We start from the raw sequence: 18,544 nt of genomic DNA on the forward strand, positions 1-18,544 counted from the left end.
ACTTCTCTCAAAAAAAAAATAAATAAAAAAATAAATAAAATAAATAAATAAATTAATTAATTGAGGCATAATGGATACAGTAACATACACAGATGTTAAGTGCATGGTTCAGTGAGGTCATCACCCCCTACCATCACTTTTCTGATTGGCCTTTTTCTATACTAATACTGCTCTATGTATGCTGCCTGTGTCCTCATTGACTTAGCAAGATCTCCAGCTATTGCAGCCCATTCCGAGCAGCAGGGTGCATGAAAGGGCAGAGGTTCTATGTTACCCTTTTAAAGGAAGGTTTCTAGAAGCTGTCACTTCATAGCAGTTTGAATTATGTTTCATTACTTAGAACTTAGTGTCATAGCCACATCTGAATGCAAAGAAGGTTGAGAAATGCAGTCTTTATTATCTTTTTTTTCCCATTATAAACAGTGCTGCAGTGAATAACCTTATTCAGATTTATTTTTATTTATTTATTTTGAGACAGAGTCTCTGTTGCCCAGGCTGGAGTGCAGTGGCACTATCTCAGCTCACTGCAACTTCTGCCTCCGGAGTTCAAGTGATTCTCCTGCCTCAGCCACCTGAGTAGCTGGGATTACAGGCACCTGCCACCATGCCCGCCTAGTTTTTTTTTTTTTGTATTTTTAGTAGAGACAGGGGGTTTCACCATGTTGGCCATGCTGGTCTTGAACTCCTGACCTTAAGTGATCCTCCTGCCTTGGCCTCCCAAAGTGCTATGATTTTAGGCATGAGCCATCATGCCTGGCCTCAGATGGTGTTTTGTGGGATACATTTTTAGAAGGGGAACTACTGGATCAAAGAGTATTTGCAGTTGGACAATACACTTGTTTTCTCATATCCTTGCTGACACAGTTTTTGTATTTGCTAATTTCATAGGTAAAAAAATGACAGAGGGTAGCTCTAATTTGCCTGATAGGACATGTAGGTAGAGAAAATACTTCTATGCTTACATACTGATGATACCTAGAAAGCATGGATTACACAGCTAGCTAATGTAATGCTAGTTGGGGTGAAGCATATGCAGCATGGTTTCATTTTATTTAGGCCAATTGTAGCAGAAGACTGATGGTTAAAGGTAGATGAGAAACCCTTCTACTCACAAACATGTCACTGTGAACTGACAGGAAAACAGGGTAATAATGTATTCTTTTGGAGTTTTTTAATTAAAAAGTAGGTTAGGGCTGGGCATAGTGGTTTATGCTCACTTCAGGAGGTGAAGTGGGGAGGATTGCTTGAGGCCAAGAATTGGAGACCAGCCTGGACAACATAGCAAGACCCCACCTTTAATAAAAACCCCAACAAATTAGACAGGTGTAGTGACATGCACCTGTAATCCCAGTGCTTTGGGAGGCCAAGGCAGGAGAATTGCTTGAGCCCAGAAGTTTGAGAGCACCCTAGGCAACATAGGGAGACCCTGTCTTTAGAAAAAAAACAGCTGGGCATAGTGGAGTGCACCTGTAGTCCCAGCTATGTGGGGGTGGGTGAGATGGGAGGATCACTTGAGCCCAGGAGTTCAAGGTTACAGTGGGCTGTCATTGCACCACTGCTCTCCAGCCTGCATGACAAAGTAAGACCTCATTTCTTTAAAAAAGAAAAAAAAAATCAATTCATGTATAAGGTTAATTTAGCATTAATTTTCTTTGGTCCTGTTTTCTATCACATACATTTCTTAACATTCAGAAACATATTTTTAACTGATCTTAAAGTACCCTTTAACCTAATGGGGAAAAAGAAAGTAATATATATTTTTTGGTTCTTTTTATATAATATTTTTTGTTGTGTTTTCTTTTTATTCTCTGATTGCTAAATGGGTTCAGATACATTACATGATATGTATTCTGCTTAAACTGTAATTTTTTAAATAGAATGTTAAGTGTCCTTAATTATATTTTTAACTATGAGCTTTTGGTTGGGACTTAAGGAAAAACTTCATAGTAATTTTCTATGCCACTGGGTAGTATTATAAGCTGTATTTACATTTTTTTTTTCATTTTTGACACAGGGTCTTGCTCTGTCATTCAGGCTGGAGTGTGGTGGTGCCAACACAGCTCACTACAGCCTCCACCTCCTAGGCTCAAGTGATCCTCACACCTCAGCCTCCAGAGTATCTGGGACTATAGGAGTGTACCACCATGCCTGGCTAATTTTTGTATTTTTCTCAGTAGAGACGTGGTTTCGCCATGTTGCACAGGCTGGTCTTAACTGTTAGACTCAAGACCCTTCTGCCTCCCAAAGTGCTGGCGTTGCAGGCGTGAGCCACTGTGCTCGGCCTGTACTTACTTTTAAAGTAGGAAATGGGAGCATTAAAAGAAAGGATATATATGCATGTTTTCCCCATACCACCTGATGAAGTCTTAGATAGCAGAGAACTCTTACTTAGCTACCATAGGTACTGTGGCATAGTAGATTAGACTCCCAATAGCAATGTTTTGGCTCTTCTGGGTGAGAGGGAGGGGTAGATGTTAGTACTTTTAAAATGTCAGTTCTTTAGGTAAAGAAACTTTTCTCTTTTTTTTTTTTGAAACGGAGTCTCACTCTTTCACCGAGGCTGAAGTGCAGTGGCACAATCTCACCTTACTGCAGCCTCCATCTCCCAGGTTCAAGCAGTTCTCCTCCCTCAGCCTCCCTAGTAGCTGGGATTACAGGCGTGTGCCACCACACCCGGCTAATTTTTGTATTGGTAGTAGAGACGGGGTTTCACCATGTTGGCCAGGCTGGTCTCGAACTCCTGACCTCAGGTGATCTACTTGCCTTGGCCTCCCAAAGTGCTGGGATTACAGATGTGAGCCACTCTGCACCCGGCCTTGTTTTTTTTTGAGACAGGTTCTCACTCTGCCACCCAGGCTGTGGTGCATTGGCACAATCTCGGCTCACTGCAGGCTCTGCTGCTGGTTTCAGATGATTCTTATGCCTCAGCCACTCGAGTAGCTGGGATTACAGGTGTGTGCCACCACATCCAGCTAATTTTTGTGTTTTTAGTAGAAGATGGGGTTAACCCTTGCCATGTTGGCCAGGCTGGTCTTGAACTTTGACCTCAAGGGATCTTCCCACCTTGGCCTCCCAAAGCACTGTGGTTACAGGCATAAGCCACTGTACCTGGCACTAGGTAAAGAAACTTTGTAAGGGCCCGATGTCTATAATCTGAAGATAGAGACTTTGAGATACTTTGAGTACAGTATCGTCTCACTTATCTGGAGGTAAGATTTCTGTAAATCTCTGCTTTTTTTTTTTTTTTTTTAGTCAATGAAGGCTTAATAAGCCAAGGAGTAGGAAAAAAGTATTGCTTAGTAAATGGGCATTGTGATCAACCTCAGGCTCTTTGCTAAGGTTCCTGTGACAGAATAGAAAGTATTGCCTGTCATGTTCTTTTCTGTATCCTCAGCATGGAAAGTGGGACCTAGCACATGGGTATTGTTCAGCAAACATTTGTTGAATGAATGAATTTTTATGAAGTCTGGTTTTTTTTTTTTTCTTCCCTAGCACAGATTTGTGTGTGTGTGTGTGGAGAGAGGGATATAGAAACTTAACAGCAATGGCTGACATTTTTGCTTATTTGTTAGGTATTGGTGGTGGTGTTAATCGGGTACACATATGCTTTCCTTAGGATTTGCATTTGCTGTTCCCTGTGTCTAGAACGCTATTCCTTAGATAAATCTTCATTCCTTACCTCCTTAAAATGTTTTCTCATCTATCACCTTCTTAAGTCTGTACTGATCACCCTACTTAAAATTATAACTGCCCCTCTTTGCTTGCACTTCTAAGCTTCCTTACCCTAGTCTGTTTAGCAGTTACCTCCTTGAAACATGCTCTGTAGAATTTACTTATTATGACTGTTGTCTCTCTTACTACCAGAATGTTAGTTCCTTGAGGGCTTTGTCTATTTGTTCACTGTATTCCAGGTGCCTAATAGATGCTCAAAAAATTATTATTATTTTTTTTGAGACAGGATCTGGCTCTGTCTCCCAGGCTGGAGTGCAGTGGTGTGAACACTGCAGTCTTGACCTCCCAAGTTCAAGTGATCCTCTGACCTCAACCTCCCAAGTAGCTGGGAGTACATACGCACACCACAGGGTTTTGCCACATTGCCCAGGCCGGTCTTGAACTCCTGGGCTCAAGTGATCCACCTGCCTTGGCCTCCCAGAGTGTTGGGATTATAGACATGAGCCTGGCCTCAAAAAACATTTGCTATATGTGTGAAGAGAAGAAAGGGTATGACGTAAGAAAGTTAGCTATAAAATAGTTTACATTTTAAATACTTATATTTGAAAGTATTATTTCCATTATTTAAAAAGTAATTTTAAAATTTTGCTTTTGGAGACTACTGTGTTCCATAATTACACCGGGGCAAACACAGCTGTGCTAAGTTTAAGAACTGTATATTCTGTTGGTGGAAAAGGACTGAGTATTGCTTTGCCCAATACATCACCTGCCTCAGTCTTCTAGTGGTTTTGTGGTGAAGTTGCTTTCAGTGGTGGTTTAGTTAATGCTGTTTGACTTACGTCCCGATAAATCAGTTGAAAATAAATGCATTTAATATATTTAACCTACCATATATCATAGCTTAGCCTAGCCTACCTTAAACATTCTTAGAATATGAACATTAGTCAACAGTTGGATAAAATCATCTAACGCAGAGCCTACCTTGTAATAAAGTGCTGAATATCTCATTTACTTTATTGAATACTCAAAGTGGAAAAGCAGATCAAAATTTGAAGTGCAGTTTCTACTGAATGTGTATCACTTCTGCACCATCGTAAAGTCAAAAAGTCATAAGTTGAACCATCCTAAATTGGGAACCTTCTGTAATGGAAAAAACCTCTAGGTTTGAATGTGTTCCATAGTGTCCAGATGGAACATCCCTTTCCTACTGGAGGTAGCTTTCTGCACAGTGAGGTGTGACAATGTTAATAGTTAGCTTTATTTATTTATTAACGTGGACTAGGCCTTATGCTAAGCGTTTTATGTATATTATCTATTCTATATAATGGCTCTATGAGGTAAATATTCTTTTCTATTTTTTTTTTTTTTTTTTTGGAGACAGAGTCTCTCGTCTGTTGCCCAGGCTGGAGTGGAGTGGTGTGATCTTGATTCGCTGCATCTTCTACCTTCTGGGCTCAAGCGATTCTCCAGCCTCAGCCTCCCGAGTAGCTGGGATTACAGGCATGCACCACCATGCCCAGCTAGTTTTTTGTATTTTTAGTAGAGATGGGGTTTTGCCATGTTGGCCAGGCTGGTCTTGAATTCCTGGCCTCAAGTGATCTGCCTGCCTCGGCCTCCCAAAGTGCTGGGATTATAGGCATGAGCCACTGCGCCCAGCTGAGGTAAATATTCTTGGCCATTTTTTCTTGCAGAAAATTGATTATTCATTAAACACCTTGTCTAGCTAGTAAGTGTTGAAGCTGGAATTCAAATCCAGCCAGTCTTACAGTGGAACTTCACTACACAAAACACTTTCCTGTTATAGTAAAGAATACTTTGAAGTAAAAAAGAAATTAGGAACAGCTTAGTGGAACAGTAATGTCACAAAGAGACCATTATCTTTTATTTGCTTTAGCTTCCCATGATTTACTAGATTGAATGAGACTGCTGTGACTGAAGCAGTAATGTTATGTTAAAGTTAACCAATGCTGTCAGGCACAGTGGCTTGCATCTGTAATCCCAGCTACTTGTGAGGCTGAGGTGGGAGGATCTTTTAACGCCAGTAGTTGAAGACCAGCCTTAGCAAGTCCCCCCCCCCCTTTTTTTTAAAGTTAACCAATGCTAATTTAAATAAAGTAAGTATATTTTAAATAAAGCCAGAGTTGGCTCCTAATTATCTCTTCTACTACTTAGACTTAGTTCAGGAAGAGTTTAGCTTCTTTTTGGGACAGAATTTTTATGTTCTCCCTTTATCCCTAAAAATTAGATTCAGCAGGAAGGCAAAAGTTGTAACTGTATAGCTGGACAGGAAGTATAATTTAGTGAAGGAGTAGAGGGGTAGACAGTGGGTGGGTTTTGCTGTTCTTGTTTTTTTTTTTTTTTTTTTTTTTTTTGAGACAGTCTCGCTCTGTCGCCCAGGTTGGAGTACAGTGGCTCGATCTTGGCTCACTGCAACCTCTGCCTCCAGGTTCAAGCAATTATCCTGCGTCAGCCTCCCGAGTAGCTGGAATTACAGGCGCCTGCCACCACACCTGGCTAATTTTTTTTGTATTTTTAGTAGAGATGGGGTTTCACCATATTGCCCAGGCTGATCTTGAACTCCTGACCTTGTGATCCACCTGCCTTGGTCTCCCAAAGTGCTGGGAATACAGGCATGAGCCACTGCGCCCGGCCGCTGTTCTTGATTTTTAAAAGAAAAACTTCCCCATAATTTACACAAAATTATAGTAATGGAAACAGTCTTCCCCTGCCTACTATAGAAAGCAATTTTTAATTTAAAATTTTGATTAGAATATTCTGATTCTTTAATGTGAATTAGTTTTGAACCTTAATTAGCCATTTGTCTTCTAAAAAAATATATTTTATTTCCCACCATGCAAATATTTGTTCTGTTCTAAGGAGCTTCAGACTGTACCTGGTTATCTCCAGTATATAAATCAGTTTTAATTTGTTTTAAAACAGTAGTTTAGGGGAGTAAATTAGAATCTACAATTGTAGGAAGACCCACCCTAATCTTAGGATGCAAATAAATGTACTTTCCCCTTGACCGGAGTCATTTTGGCTGCCCTTTACAGTACACGTGGCTGGCAGAGAAGGGAAGATGGAGCCGCCATTTTGAACCTGACTGGCACAACTGCCGGCATATATGTCTGCAGCTCTATCTTATAGGCTGCTCTTTGTTAGGAAAGTGATTTGGGGCTGCTTTTCATTAAAAGGGAAACCTTACCGAGGACTGCCGTACCCTATCTACCTAAGTAATTTCTTTTTAACTCCTATGTCAGTATTAACATAGAGTAGTTCAAATGTTGCAGTCAGATTGCTAGGGTTCACATCCTGGTTCTGCCATGTACTATTTGGTGCCCTAAGTTAACACCTTACTAGCCTCTCAGTGCCCCAGTTTTCTCATCTGTAATATTAAGACAATAATATTACCCACCTATTAGGGTTGTTAGGAAGATTTAGTTTAAAATACATGTTAAATGCCTAGCATATAGTAAGTGCACAGAGCATGTTAATTTTCCTTTCTCTTTACCAGCAAAAACGATTATGTGATTTAGATATGGTAGTGATAGCCTCTATTGGAAATTTTGATAGGATTAGGTAATTTTAGATTATTTTTCTTTTTAGAACCTCAAAGAACACTTGGTATCATTACATGAAATGCTAAAATGTATATCTATGTGTATGTTCAAATATTTTCATAAAAGTCTTTGAAAAACCCTCTACTTCTTCCCAAGAAAGGATCTCACTAAAGATTATTTGGTAAAAAAAGAAATCTTGGAGCACAGCCAAAAAACCGGGAATGAAAAAAAACTGTTTTCACGCCCAGAAACTCTGTATGTATAATCAGAATTGTACATCTTAGGATGTTAGGGAAGCTTTCTTTGTTCCATGCAAAACAAACACTGACCGTCCACTTCTTGGACCTGAGAAATGTTGAAAGTTTCTTTACAAATGGATGTCTAGGGCAGGACTGGCAGGAGGAAATAATTCTTTTCTCAAAACACTTTTTTTGCTTCCAGTAAGTGGAGGAACATTGTTGAAACTTCCCCCACCACGCCCTCTGCTGAGTGTTTGTGAAACTCAGGTGAGTTAAATGTGTAGCGCAAGCTTGTCCAACCCGCAGCTTGTGGTGGCTTTGAATACGGCCCAACACAAATTTGTAAACTTTCTTAAAACACTATAAGTTTTTTTTTTTTTTGCGTTTTTTTTTTTTAAGCTCATCAAATATCGTTAGTGTATTTTATGTGTGGCCCAAGACAGTTCTTTCAGTGTGGCCCAGGGAAGCCAAAAGATTGGACACCCCTGGTGTAGTGGTTCCTCCCGCTTCTCCCATACTTGACCCTTATTTGAACTAGGATTATTTCTTTTTTTTTACCTTCCTGGATGAGTGGAGGAAGTCCTTGAAATCTATTTTACTGCTACTGTTATTACTACTTTTTAAAATGGAAACATACACAGAAGTAGAGTCAGTGAGCCCTTATGTTTGTACCAGTTTTATCCTACCCCTACATTTGACCTACTTGTTGTTGTCCTCATCTTTAAAAAAAGCAAATTTGGCAGGGTGGAGGCGGAGGAGGGTGGGCGCCGGAGCCCAGCCGGAGCGGGCGTTGAAGGCTGGCGCGGCGAGCGCTGTTCGGGGCTGGAAGGGATAAGGCCAGCAAGGGCGGCCCGACCCTCCAGGAGGCCATCCAGCGGCTGCGGGACACGGAGGAGATGTTACGCAAGAAACAGGAGTTCCTGGAGAAGAAAATCGAGCAGAGGCACGGCACCAAAAACAAGGGCGTGGCCCTCCAGGCACTGAAGCGTAAGAAGAGGTATGAGAAGCAGCTGGCGCAGATCGACGGCACATTATCAACCATCGAGTTCCAGCAGCAGGCTCTGGAGAATGCCAACACCAATACCGAGGTGCTCAGGAACATGGGCTCTGCCGCCAAGGCCAAGAAGGCGGCCCACTACAACATGGACATCGATAAAGTTGATGAGTTAATGCAGGACATTGCTGACCAACAAGAACTTGGGGAGGAGATTTCAACAGCAATTTCGAAACCTGTAGGGTTTGGAGAAAAGTCTGACGAGGATGAGCTCATGGCGGAATTAGAAGAACTAGAACAGGAGGAACCAGACAAGAATTTGCTGGAAATCAGTGGCCCCGAAACAGTCCCTCTACCAAATGTTCCCTCTATAGCCCTACCATCAAAACCTGCCAAGAAGAGGAAGACGACGACATGAAGGATTTGGAGAACTGGTCTGGGTCCAGCGCGGGCAGGATGGATGTGGTGCAGGCAGGTTCCATCGCTCTCGACTCTCACTCCAAAGCAGTAGGGCCGCATTGCTGCTCACTCTCTGCATAGCATGGTCTGCACCTAGTGGGACGGGTGGGGGCGGGTAGAGGGGGGTTGCGGGGCGTGGGGGCTGTGGGGGAGAAGTGCCTGCTGTTTATAATGTCGAATTTCTGTAAAATAAACTGTGTTTGCAAATCCAAAAAAAAGCAAATTCTAGATATGTCATATTGGCCCTAATTACATCGGTATGTGTCTTTTAAAAAGATATTTTCCCCCTATAACCACAGTGCCATTATCCCCACCTAACAAAACTAACAGATTGATCTGTTGCCTTAGATCTGAGTCTTAGTATCCTCAGATTCCTTTTGATTATCTAAAATATTAAAATAAATATTGAAAATATTAAAATACATTCAAGTTTGTGGTTATCACTTTTAAATGACCCATTTTTCTACATTTACATACAAATATTTTGTAAATGTTTGACTTTCTAACTTGCTATGGAAATTTTCAAACAAAAGTAGGTGGAATCCGTATAAGAAACCCTCATGTACTTATCACCCAACTTCAACAGTTATCAACCACTCTACTCATGTAGGAGGGGAAATTATCAAATCATGCCCAAGTTTGGTTGAACTGTTCCCCTCCAACTTCCCCCTCCTGAATTATTCTCAGGCAAATTCCAGAGTGGATATTATTTCATTGGCAGTCTAGTCTGTATCTTTGAAAGTGGGAAAGGATTCTTTAAAATTAGTGTGTATGTGTGTATATATTTATATATGGATAAGGATTCTTTAACATGAGTTACATATACATATATAACTCATATATATAACTGATGTTAAAGAATCCTTGTCTTTTAAAGATACAGACTATATCTGCATATGTATATATCCACAATACCATTATCACCCCTTCATTCTTCAATATCTTCAAGTATCTAGTATTCAAATTTCCATTTGTCTCAGATGTCATAGTTTTTTAGTAATGGTTTGAATCAGGATCCATATAAAGTCTCTACCTTGGCAGTTGGTTGGTAATGACCTTTAAGTCTAACCCTTTATAGTCCATTTTCAGGCTTTAGTCTATAGTCCATTTTACTACCTCTCTTTGGTAATGTTTTTTGTTCAAGAAACCACGTTGTGGCCGGGCGAGGTGGCTCACGCCTGCAATCCCAGCACTTTGGGAGGCCGAGGCGGGTGGATCACGAGGTCAGGAGTTCCACACCAGCCTGGCCAATATGGTGAAACCCTGTCTCTACTACAAAAAAATACAAAAATTAGCCAGACCTGGTGGCATGCATCTGTAGTCCCAGCTACTCGGGAGGCTGAGGCAGAAGAATCACTTGAATCCGGGAGTCGGAGGTTGCAGTGAGCTGAGATTGTGACACTGCACTCCAGCCTGGGCGACAGAGCGAGACTCCATCTCAAAAAAAAGAAACCACGTTATTTGTTCTAGTGTTTCTCAGAGTCTGGATTTTAATGATTACATCTGTGGCTCAGTTCAACACTTTCTTATGTCCTGTATTTCCTGTAAATAGGTGATTGAATCTAGAGGTGTGCTTAGCATATAATATATATGCACATGGTAAAATTTAAAACAGTTCAAAAGTCTGTGTAATGAAATGTCGGTCATTTTCCCACACAGTATTTTAGGTATCTTCCCCAGAAGGAATTATTCTGTCTAGAATGAATGATGTGTTTTTATTAAGCCTTATATCCCAATGAGCATACTAAATGTTCTTGTAATTCTGAATATACTAAGGTTATTCTTTTGTAAATTTTAGAATTTGATTTAAATACTACAAAAGCACATGGTGCCAGTCACTAAGGTGTGATGTTTTCTTTTTGGTAAAGGAGAATTTGTAAGGTGAAATGACAGTGAATTAGAAGTTGTAAACCAAATTCCTTGTTACTACAGTGGACTACTTTTCATAGAATGAACAAGAAAAATCAGCTCTGTAGGACAATGTTAAAAAGAGTGTTCTTGGCTGGGCACGGTGGCTCATGCCTGTAATCACAGCACTTTGGGAGGCCAGGAGGGGAGGATTGGTTGTCTCCAGGAGTTTGAGACCAGCCTGGGCAACACAGTGAGACCTCCATCTCAACAGAAATTCAAAAATTAGCCAGGTATGGTGGCATGTGCCTGTATTCCTAGCTACTTGGGAGGCCGAGGTGGGAGGATCACCTGAGCCCAGGAGGTCAAGGCTCCAGTGAACTGTGATTGTGCCACTGCACTCTAGCCTGGGTGACAAAGTGAGACCCTGTCTCAAAAAAAAAAAACAAGAAAAACTTCTTTGTTAACATTATACAGCATCTAGTATTGTTAGGTTTATTTTCCTAAACATGAAGATAGTGAAGTACCATAGTTTTCTCATCTGTAAAATGAGGGCATTACTGTATTTATATTAGTGGCCTTTGGTAGGTCTTGAGTGAGAAAGTATCTAGGGAGGAGACTTGAATGTTAATTTCCTTTTCTATAAGTATGTCCATAATTAATTGTGAAACTCTGCTCTCTTCAGTAGAAAGTTTTAGGTACAAGGCATGTGGCCAGGGATGTCATGCCCAGTGTAATGGGTTTGATTGGGATCAAGAACAAGTCTGTCAGAGTGAGCCAGGCAGTATTATCTGAGCCACTTGGTCAGGACAGGTCATGGAACAGTTAGAACAGATGAGTCATGTCATGTGTACCATACCACAGTCTACTTTTTCTTGGCCCCTCTCCCCATGCCTACTCCTCTGGTCCCTGTCTGGCAGATAGTACAATTCAGCAGATAGGCATTAGATCAGTTCTAAGCATACAGGAAGAATGATAATTGGATTACCAGCAAGGCAGAGTGGCAGATCAGAGGCCATAGGGAACTGGGACCAAATAAGGAGACTCTCCAAAAGATGCAAATGTAGCTCTAGCAGCAAGGAAAGGCAAACTGGTTGCAAAGTTACATGTGTAAAGTCGATTGAGAACAAAAATAAAGCAGCAGTCCTGGCTCCTTAAGTGATAGTTTCTTTTATGAGACCTCAAAACAGTTTACTGATAGGAGTATTCCATCTGAACTTCTAGGTTTGAATAGCAGGACATTACATGGAGGTGATTTTTTGGAATATATTTCTCTGCCAGCTATATAGAGATAGATAGGTAGATAGGTAGATTTGGACCTGGGATAATTGTCATCTGTTAGTTTACCTCGCCTGGTTGTGTACGAAGTTTGTATGATGTTAGACAGTTAATAGAACAGAAATTTTTAAATAGCCTTGTTCTCATCAAGTGACTCTGTAGCCTCTTTTTTTTTTTTTAATTGAGGCAGGGTCTCACCATATTGCTCAGGTTGGTGTGGAACGCCTGGCCTCAGGCAGTCCTCCTGCTTTGGCCTCCCAAAGTGCTAGGATTACTGGTGTGAGCCACTGCACTTGGCCCGTATTACCTTGTTTGGGGGCAGGGAAGTATGGAGATACAGGAGTCTTTTCAAGCCTCTTAAACTCCCTTTAGTAGCTATTTTACTCATAGACTCTGTGGCTAGAGTAGGCTTTATAATTAGAAAGTAGTGCTAAGTGCTTACTTACTAGATACAGAAAGAAGTTTTATGATGTTTCTTGGGTTTACAGAAGAATTGGTTAAAGACTAAGAAATTCTGTTTTCTTCTTTGGAAAATCTTTTAAAAACTAATGTAAGTAGTTTTGGGGCAAATGCAGCAAAGAATTAGGGACTTGCCTTTGGTTTGAACTAGATGTGTTTCCTTTTTTTGGTGAATAGTGGAAGTAGTAAAGAGGCTAACAGTTGTCAGGGCTTGTCAGCCGATCATGGGATTGAATACTACTGAGGTGAGCAAGTCTTGCCAGCAGTGTTTTGCCCCCTAAAGATCTTTAATTTAGGCAAAGATAGTTTCTCTTTCTGGAATAAATTCTGAAAACAGAATAGTGCGTTTTAATGTGCATTAATTTCTCTTTACAGGCCTTTATTTATTTATTTATTTTTAGCATAGGCTATTCTTTAAATTTTGAGTGCCTCCCTGTGTGTTAGCATCATTATAAGAACTGTCAGCTGTGAAAAAAGATGATGCAAGAATGAGCACTAATTTTGATTTGCTTTGAACAAAGTAGACAGAGTGAACCTGCATAATTATAGTTTCAGCTGGACACTCTGCTAAGTAATCTAATCCTCATCACAACTCTGTGAAATGTCAGACTCAGAAATAGTGACATGCTCAAGGCCATAGAACTAAGATGTAGCTTCTCTTAGGGCAGAATCCAGGCTTTATAGGACTTAAGATGCTATTTTGCTTTAAAAACTTTGGGAGGAGTGAGAGTCTTATATGTGTAAATGGGTATATCTAAGGTCATGATATCATAATTTACTAAGTAGACCAACTTTTATCAAGTATCACGAAGTAGAATTTGGCAGCTAGGACAACTCCCTTCTCCCATTCTTATCTTTTTTTTTTTTTTTTTTTGATAGTAGTAAAGTTTCTGGGAATTTATGGGAACATACTTTTCTTTCTTTTTAAAAAAAAAAACCCTTTATTTCCTTCTTCCTCATTTTGCTTCCCACTCCCCCTTAATAAAAATAATAACTTTTGTGAAAGAGGGAGAATGATGTTATGAACTCAGCAGGTTCAGACAAGTGTTGTGAGTGTGGAGGCCAGGAAGCCATGTGTACCAGGACCATGTTACTGCCTAAGAAGAAATGAGAGTGTACAGATGCAAGGGAGGTGAATAGAGAGTCAATTTCAGTTCCCCTTGATTACTGTGATTTATATGGTTCTTCTGGGACTGATGTAAAGAATGTTTCACCAGACTTACTGGGAAGCCCTCTGTTTTGTGTCCCTTGTAATAGTGATTTTACATCAGAAATAAGCCATCTGATACAGGGAAAGAATAGTGTTTGGATTTATTGCTTAGTTACAGTGACATGTGTGCAGTTAAAGTGATGAAATTGTTTAGTATGAGTTAGCATATATCTTAATTCTAATGAAACTAGCTCTAAGTCTATGTTTATGCTTGTGATTTTAGCTTTTACTATGGTAACCTCATTTCTATCATTAAAAACAGTAAAAACTCTACCATGTATTGAGTGCTGTACTTTTTGTTAGGAATAGCAGATTATTTTCAGTACTTGAAACACCAGCTCCTTAACTCATTAACACCATCATGGTTATTCTCATCCTTGAAAATCTTTCTCTTTTACTTTTTTTTTTAATTTTTAAGATTTTTTGTAGAGACAGGATCTCACTATGTTGCCCGGGCTGGTATAAAACTCCTGGCCTCAAGCAGTCCTCCCTCTTCAGCCTCAGAATGCTTGGATTATAGGCATGAGCCATAGCAGCCAGCCAGTCCCTCACCCTGCTTTTCCATTTTTGAGACAAGGTCTTGCTCTGTCACTCAGGTTGGAGTGCGGTGACATGATCTTAGCTCATTGCAAGGTCAAACTCCTGGGCTCAGGTGATCCTCTGCCTCAGCCTCTGGAGTAGCTGGGACCACAAGTACATACCACTGTGCCCAGCTAATTTTTACATTTTTAGTAGAGATGAGGTCTTGCTGTGTTTTCCAGGCTGGTCTCGAACTCCTGGCCTCAAGTGATCCTCCCGCCTCAGCCTCCCAAAGTGTTGATTATAGGCTTGAGCCATTGTGCTCAACCCAGCCTAGCCCATTTTTATTGTAATAATCTTTCTAGGTTTGGAGCTCTATGAAACAGGTTTGGTTTTTCAAAATCTTTTTTAAAAAGATTTATTTAAAATGTGTTTTTAACCTATTTTGTTTTTGTACTTTTTGGTGAAAATTATCATAGTCTGTTCCTATTCTTAGAGTACATTAGGGCAGGAGTTGCCGAACTCCCCTTTTAATCAACTTCCCTTTCAGTTTAGTTTGAGCAATAGATTTCTCTCACACCAGCATTTAACTAACCTCAAATAAAAATCCTAATTAGTGATTGGAATTGCAACTGAAAAAGACTGTTTCAAAAATGAGTCTTGGCTGGGCCTGATGGCTCATGCCTAAATCCCAACACTTCAGGAGGTCGAGGCGGGTGGATCATGAGGTCAGGAGATTGAGACCATCCTGGCCAACATGGGTGAAACCCTGTCTCTACTAAAATAAAAAAAATTAGCTGGGCATGGTGGTGCGCACCTGTAGTCCCAGCTACTCAGGAGGCTGAGGCTGGGGAATAATCACTTGAACCCGGGAGGTGGGGGTTGCAGTGAGCCGAGATTGCACCACTGCACTCCAGCCTGGTGACAGAGTGGGACTGCATCTCCAAAAAAAAAAAAAAAAAAAAGTCTTAGTCTGGGTGTGGTGCGTGGTGGCTGAGGCGAGTGGATCGCTTGAGGTCAGGAGTTCGAGACCAGCCTGGTCAACATGGTGAAACCCCATTTCCACCAAAAAATACAAAAATTAGCCAGGTGTGGTAGTGCGTGTCTGTAGTCCCCAGCTACTCGGGAGGCTGAGGCAGAATAGCTTCAACCCAGGAGGCAGTGGTTGTAGTGAGCCGAGATCATGCCACTGCACTCCTCAAAAAAAAAAAAAAAAAAAGTCTTAAAGCCTCTACAACAGGAGTCGTACAGGTGAGGGGGAAAGTCAGCAATAAAATTACGTCATAAAAATTTTTACTGAATTAGCTCAATAGCAGGATTTTTCCCAATCTGAATTTTATCCCCCACATTTCTCCCGGTTACTGCAAGTACTGTATGTATAAGGCTACACTGATTTGGCTGTAAAGTCATGATTTATCATTGTTGAGGCTGGTTTTTCATCTCCTTTCTGATTTTTGCTCTGAAGCCTGTCAACAGAGCCACAATGACAAAGTATCACATTTTAAACCTGTGTGGTCTAGTAGTAAAATAGTTCAATGTTTGATCAACTGAACTTTACATTCTAGCTTAAAGGCCTACTTAAATATGTGTGCATGTATGTAATACATAGTCCTCCTCTTTTCTCAGTCATTAAAAACAATTTGAGTTTATGCTCAGCTTGTAGTAAGCCATGAAGTTGAGTTATGTGAACACTAAACTTCCAAAAAGTTGCTTAATTGCTTAATGTTTTGGACTTCATTATGATTAGGGAAAATGGAGTCAGGGAAACCATATGAGAGAGTAATTTGTTTCCTAAGGAATAAAAGCAGTAGAAACCCACAACAAACCACACATTAGCCTTTATGTTGTTACTTGTTGGCTTCATTCAGTTTGCACTTTTATTGTTTGTGAAACAAGTGGTTTTCTTTAGAGTTGCAATGCTTATATGTTTTTAAAGTTTTCCACTAAAGTCATTTCTACACAGCGTCATTTTGAAAATTACATGATGTCAAATCCAGTATCCACTGCATATATTTTAAGTTAACAAATTATACAAGGAAATGGTACGTGGTCTTTCAAACTTTTGTTTAAAAACAGGCTGGCTGGGTGTGGTGGCTCACGCCTGTAATCCCAGCACTTTAGGAGGCCGAGGGGGCAGATCACTTGAGGTCAGGAGATGGAGACCAGCCTGGCCAACAGGGCGAAACCCTGTCTCTAACTAAAAATACAAAAACTAGCCAGACGTGGTGGCACACGCCTGTAATCCCAGCTGTTCGGGAGGCTGAGGCAGGAGAATTACTTGAACCTGGGAGGTGGAGGTTGCAGTGAGCTGAGATTGCATCACGGCAGTTCAGCCTGGGTGACAAAGCGAGACTCCATCTCAAAAAAAAAAAAAAAAAAAAAAAAAGGCCATATTTAGGTCTTACTAAATGGAAACCTTTCTCAAGTAGTGCTTTTCAAATAATAAAAATTTTTATTGTGTAAAGGAGGAAGGGAACTTAGCATCTGCATTGGAATCATTTTTTCCTATATCCTATTAGCTAATTCCGAGATTGTTTAATATGGTATCCACCCATTTCATTTGGCTGCACCCTTTGCTCTCATGAAAGTAAGACTGATTGTTCTGAATTGCTATGTATATGTGCTTTGGCACAGCATGAAGGTACCCTTAATCACATTGCCATTGTCTTTAAAACAGCTTGCAGTTATGGCTACAAATAAAAGGGTGTGACAGGAGGGCATGACAGATAATGGTTCTTTTTTCCGCCCCTCTGTTTAGCAGATCTGCTTTGTACTACTAGCCTTTTGTGTTCTCTGGACTACCTACTGTATTTTCAGTATGTTTTTCTAGTCAACTAAAATGTGTTTGCATATTTGTCACTGTAACTTTAAGCGGACCTCTTTGAATTCTTTTCGTGGAGGCAGGCAAAACAATGTGTGGGAAGAAGGTGAGTGGCCTTGCTGCTGTTGGCATTTTTTCCCCCACTTCTGTGATTAAACACTTAAGCTGTTAAATTATTTTGTGTGACTCTTGTCCTCCAAATGTTTATTTACTTCTGTCTGGTTTAGAAATTTGGTTATAATCCCTTTACTTCACTGCACATCTTTACCTTGTAATTTCTTTATAAACAAGGTAGAAAGAATGGCTGGCGATTTGAGTGTTTAAGTTGCTGAGAGATAACCTACTGACATGAGCAAAGGTTTTGTTGTGTCCTACTTGATTCTGATTTAAAATAACTTTATCAAGTGATGGAGGAAAAAGTAAATATAATGCAGAAATTAGAAAAGTTTCCTTGTTGCTTTAGGAGGTTACCTCTAAATTATATATTTTTCATGGATACCTTTTAAGAGAAGGGGACTGACATTTAATGACCTTCATGCTCTCATATGACTGTTAGCATTTATTCCCATTTTACTGATTCAGAAATGGAGGATGAAATGGTTTGGCTGTGCCCCCACCCAAATCTCACCTTGAATTGTAATAATCCCCATGTGTCAAGGGTAGGGCCAGGTGGAGATAATTGAATTATGAGGGCAGGTTTCTCCCATACTGTTCTCCTCGTGGTAATAAGTCTCACGAGATCTGATGGTTTTATAAATGGGATTCTCCTGCACAAGCTCTCTTGCCTGTTGCCATGTAAGACGTGACTTTGCACCTCATTCACCTGCTATGATTGTGATTAGTAGTGCAAGAACAGACTAATACAGAGGGTCAGAGAAAACAAGCATTTTGCATAGAATTGCAGGCATATATTTTATTACAGGCACATATCTGACTCCAAAGCTAGTTTTTTGTTCTAAACATATTTTTCATTTGGAGAGGCTTATTACTAAAGTCAGTTTGTTCTTCAGGAGATCTACTGGATAGTTTTAAAGGTATTTAATGTATGAAATAAATCAGTATTTGATGATACTTAAAGTACACTAAGGAAAAAGAGTAACTTGTACAATTTCTCATGTAATTTAGTAACAGCCTTGCCTCGCTGTAGTACTTAACATGGATTTTAAAATTTGGTTTTCATGTTAAGGTTCTTCCATAGTCGGGTTAATTATCTTTATTTTACAGATGATGAAACTGAGATGCACATAGAAACTATAATAGGTTTTCTTACCTTGAAGTATATTGTTCTTTACTCTCTATTGTAACTGCCAAGTATTGCTAGATTTGAGGTTCAGGTTTTCAGAAGAAAACAGTGGTTTACTGTAAACAATACCCAGTGATTCCTGATTTGGAATCAAGATACTCTAGGCAAGCAATATCATCAGATTCCTCCTTAATTCCCTCATCTTTAAAATGAAGAGTTTGAACCAAGAGATCTCAGTACCT

The 18,544-nt window shown here is 40.2% G+C and overlaps 2 protein-coding genes across 7 annotated transcripts in view; both read left to right on the plus strand.

The window, feature by feature from the left end:
* Positions 1 to 18,544, plus strand: part of FBXO34 (F-box protein 34) — an 82,220-nt gene that overhangs the window by 19,058 nt on the left and 44,618 nt on the right. The window contains exon 1 of one of the 6 annotated variants that reach the window (XM_063697855.1): positions 17,142 to 17,165. The exons of the other annotated variants lie outside the window; for them this stretch is intronic. The gene's annotated coding sequence lies outside the window, so the exon portion shown is untranslated. Of the gene's footprint in view, positions 1 to 17,141; positions 17,166 to 18,544 lie in introns of those variants that run through there. 6 annotated transcript variants of the gene reach the window in all.
* LOC101133958 (putative charged multivesicular body protein 4B-like protein CHMP4BP1) lies at positions 7,853 to 17,064 on the plus strand. Its single transcript, XM_055361428.2, has one exon. The coding sequence runs from the start codon at positions 8,368 to 8,370 to the stop codon at positions 8,881 to 8,883; it is 516 nt and encodes a 171-aa protein (XP_055217403.1). The 5' UTR covers positions 7,853 to 8,367; the 3' UTR covers positions 8,884 to 17,064.

Source organism: Gorilla gorilla, chromosome 15 (assembly GCF_029281585.2).
Source record: "Gorilla gorilla gorilla isolate KB3781 chromosome 15, NHGRI_mGorGor1-v2.1_pri, whole genome shotgun sequence".
Classification (NCBI taxonomy): Eukaryota; Metazoa; Chordata; class Mammalia; order Primates; family Hominidae; genus Gorilla; species Gorilla gorilla.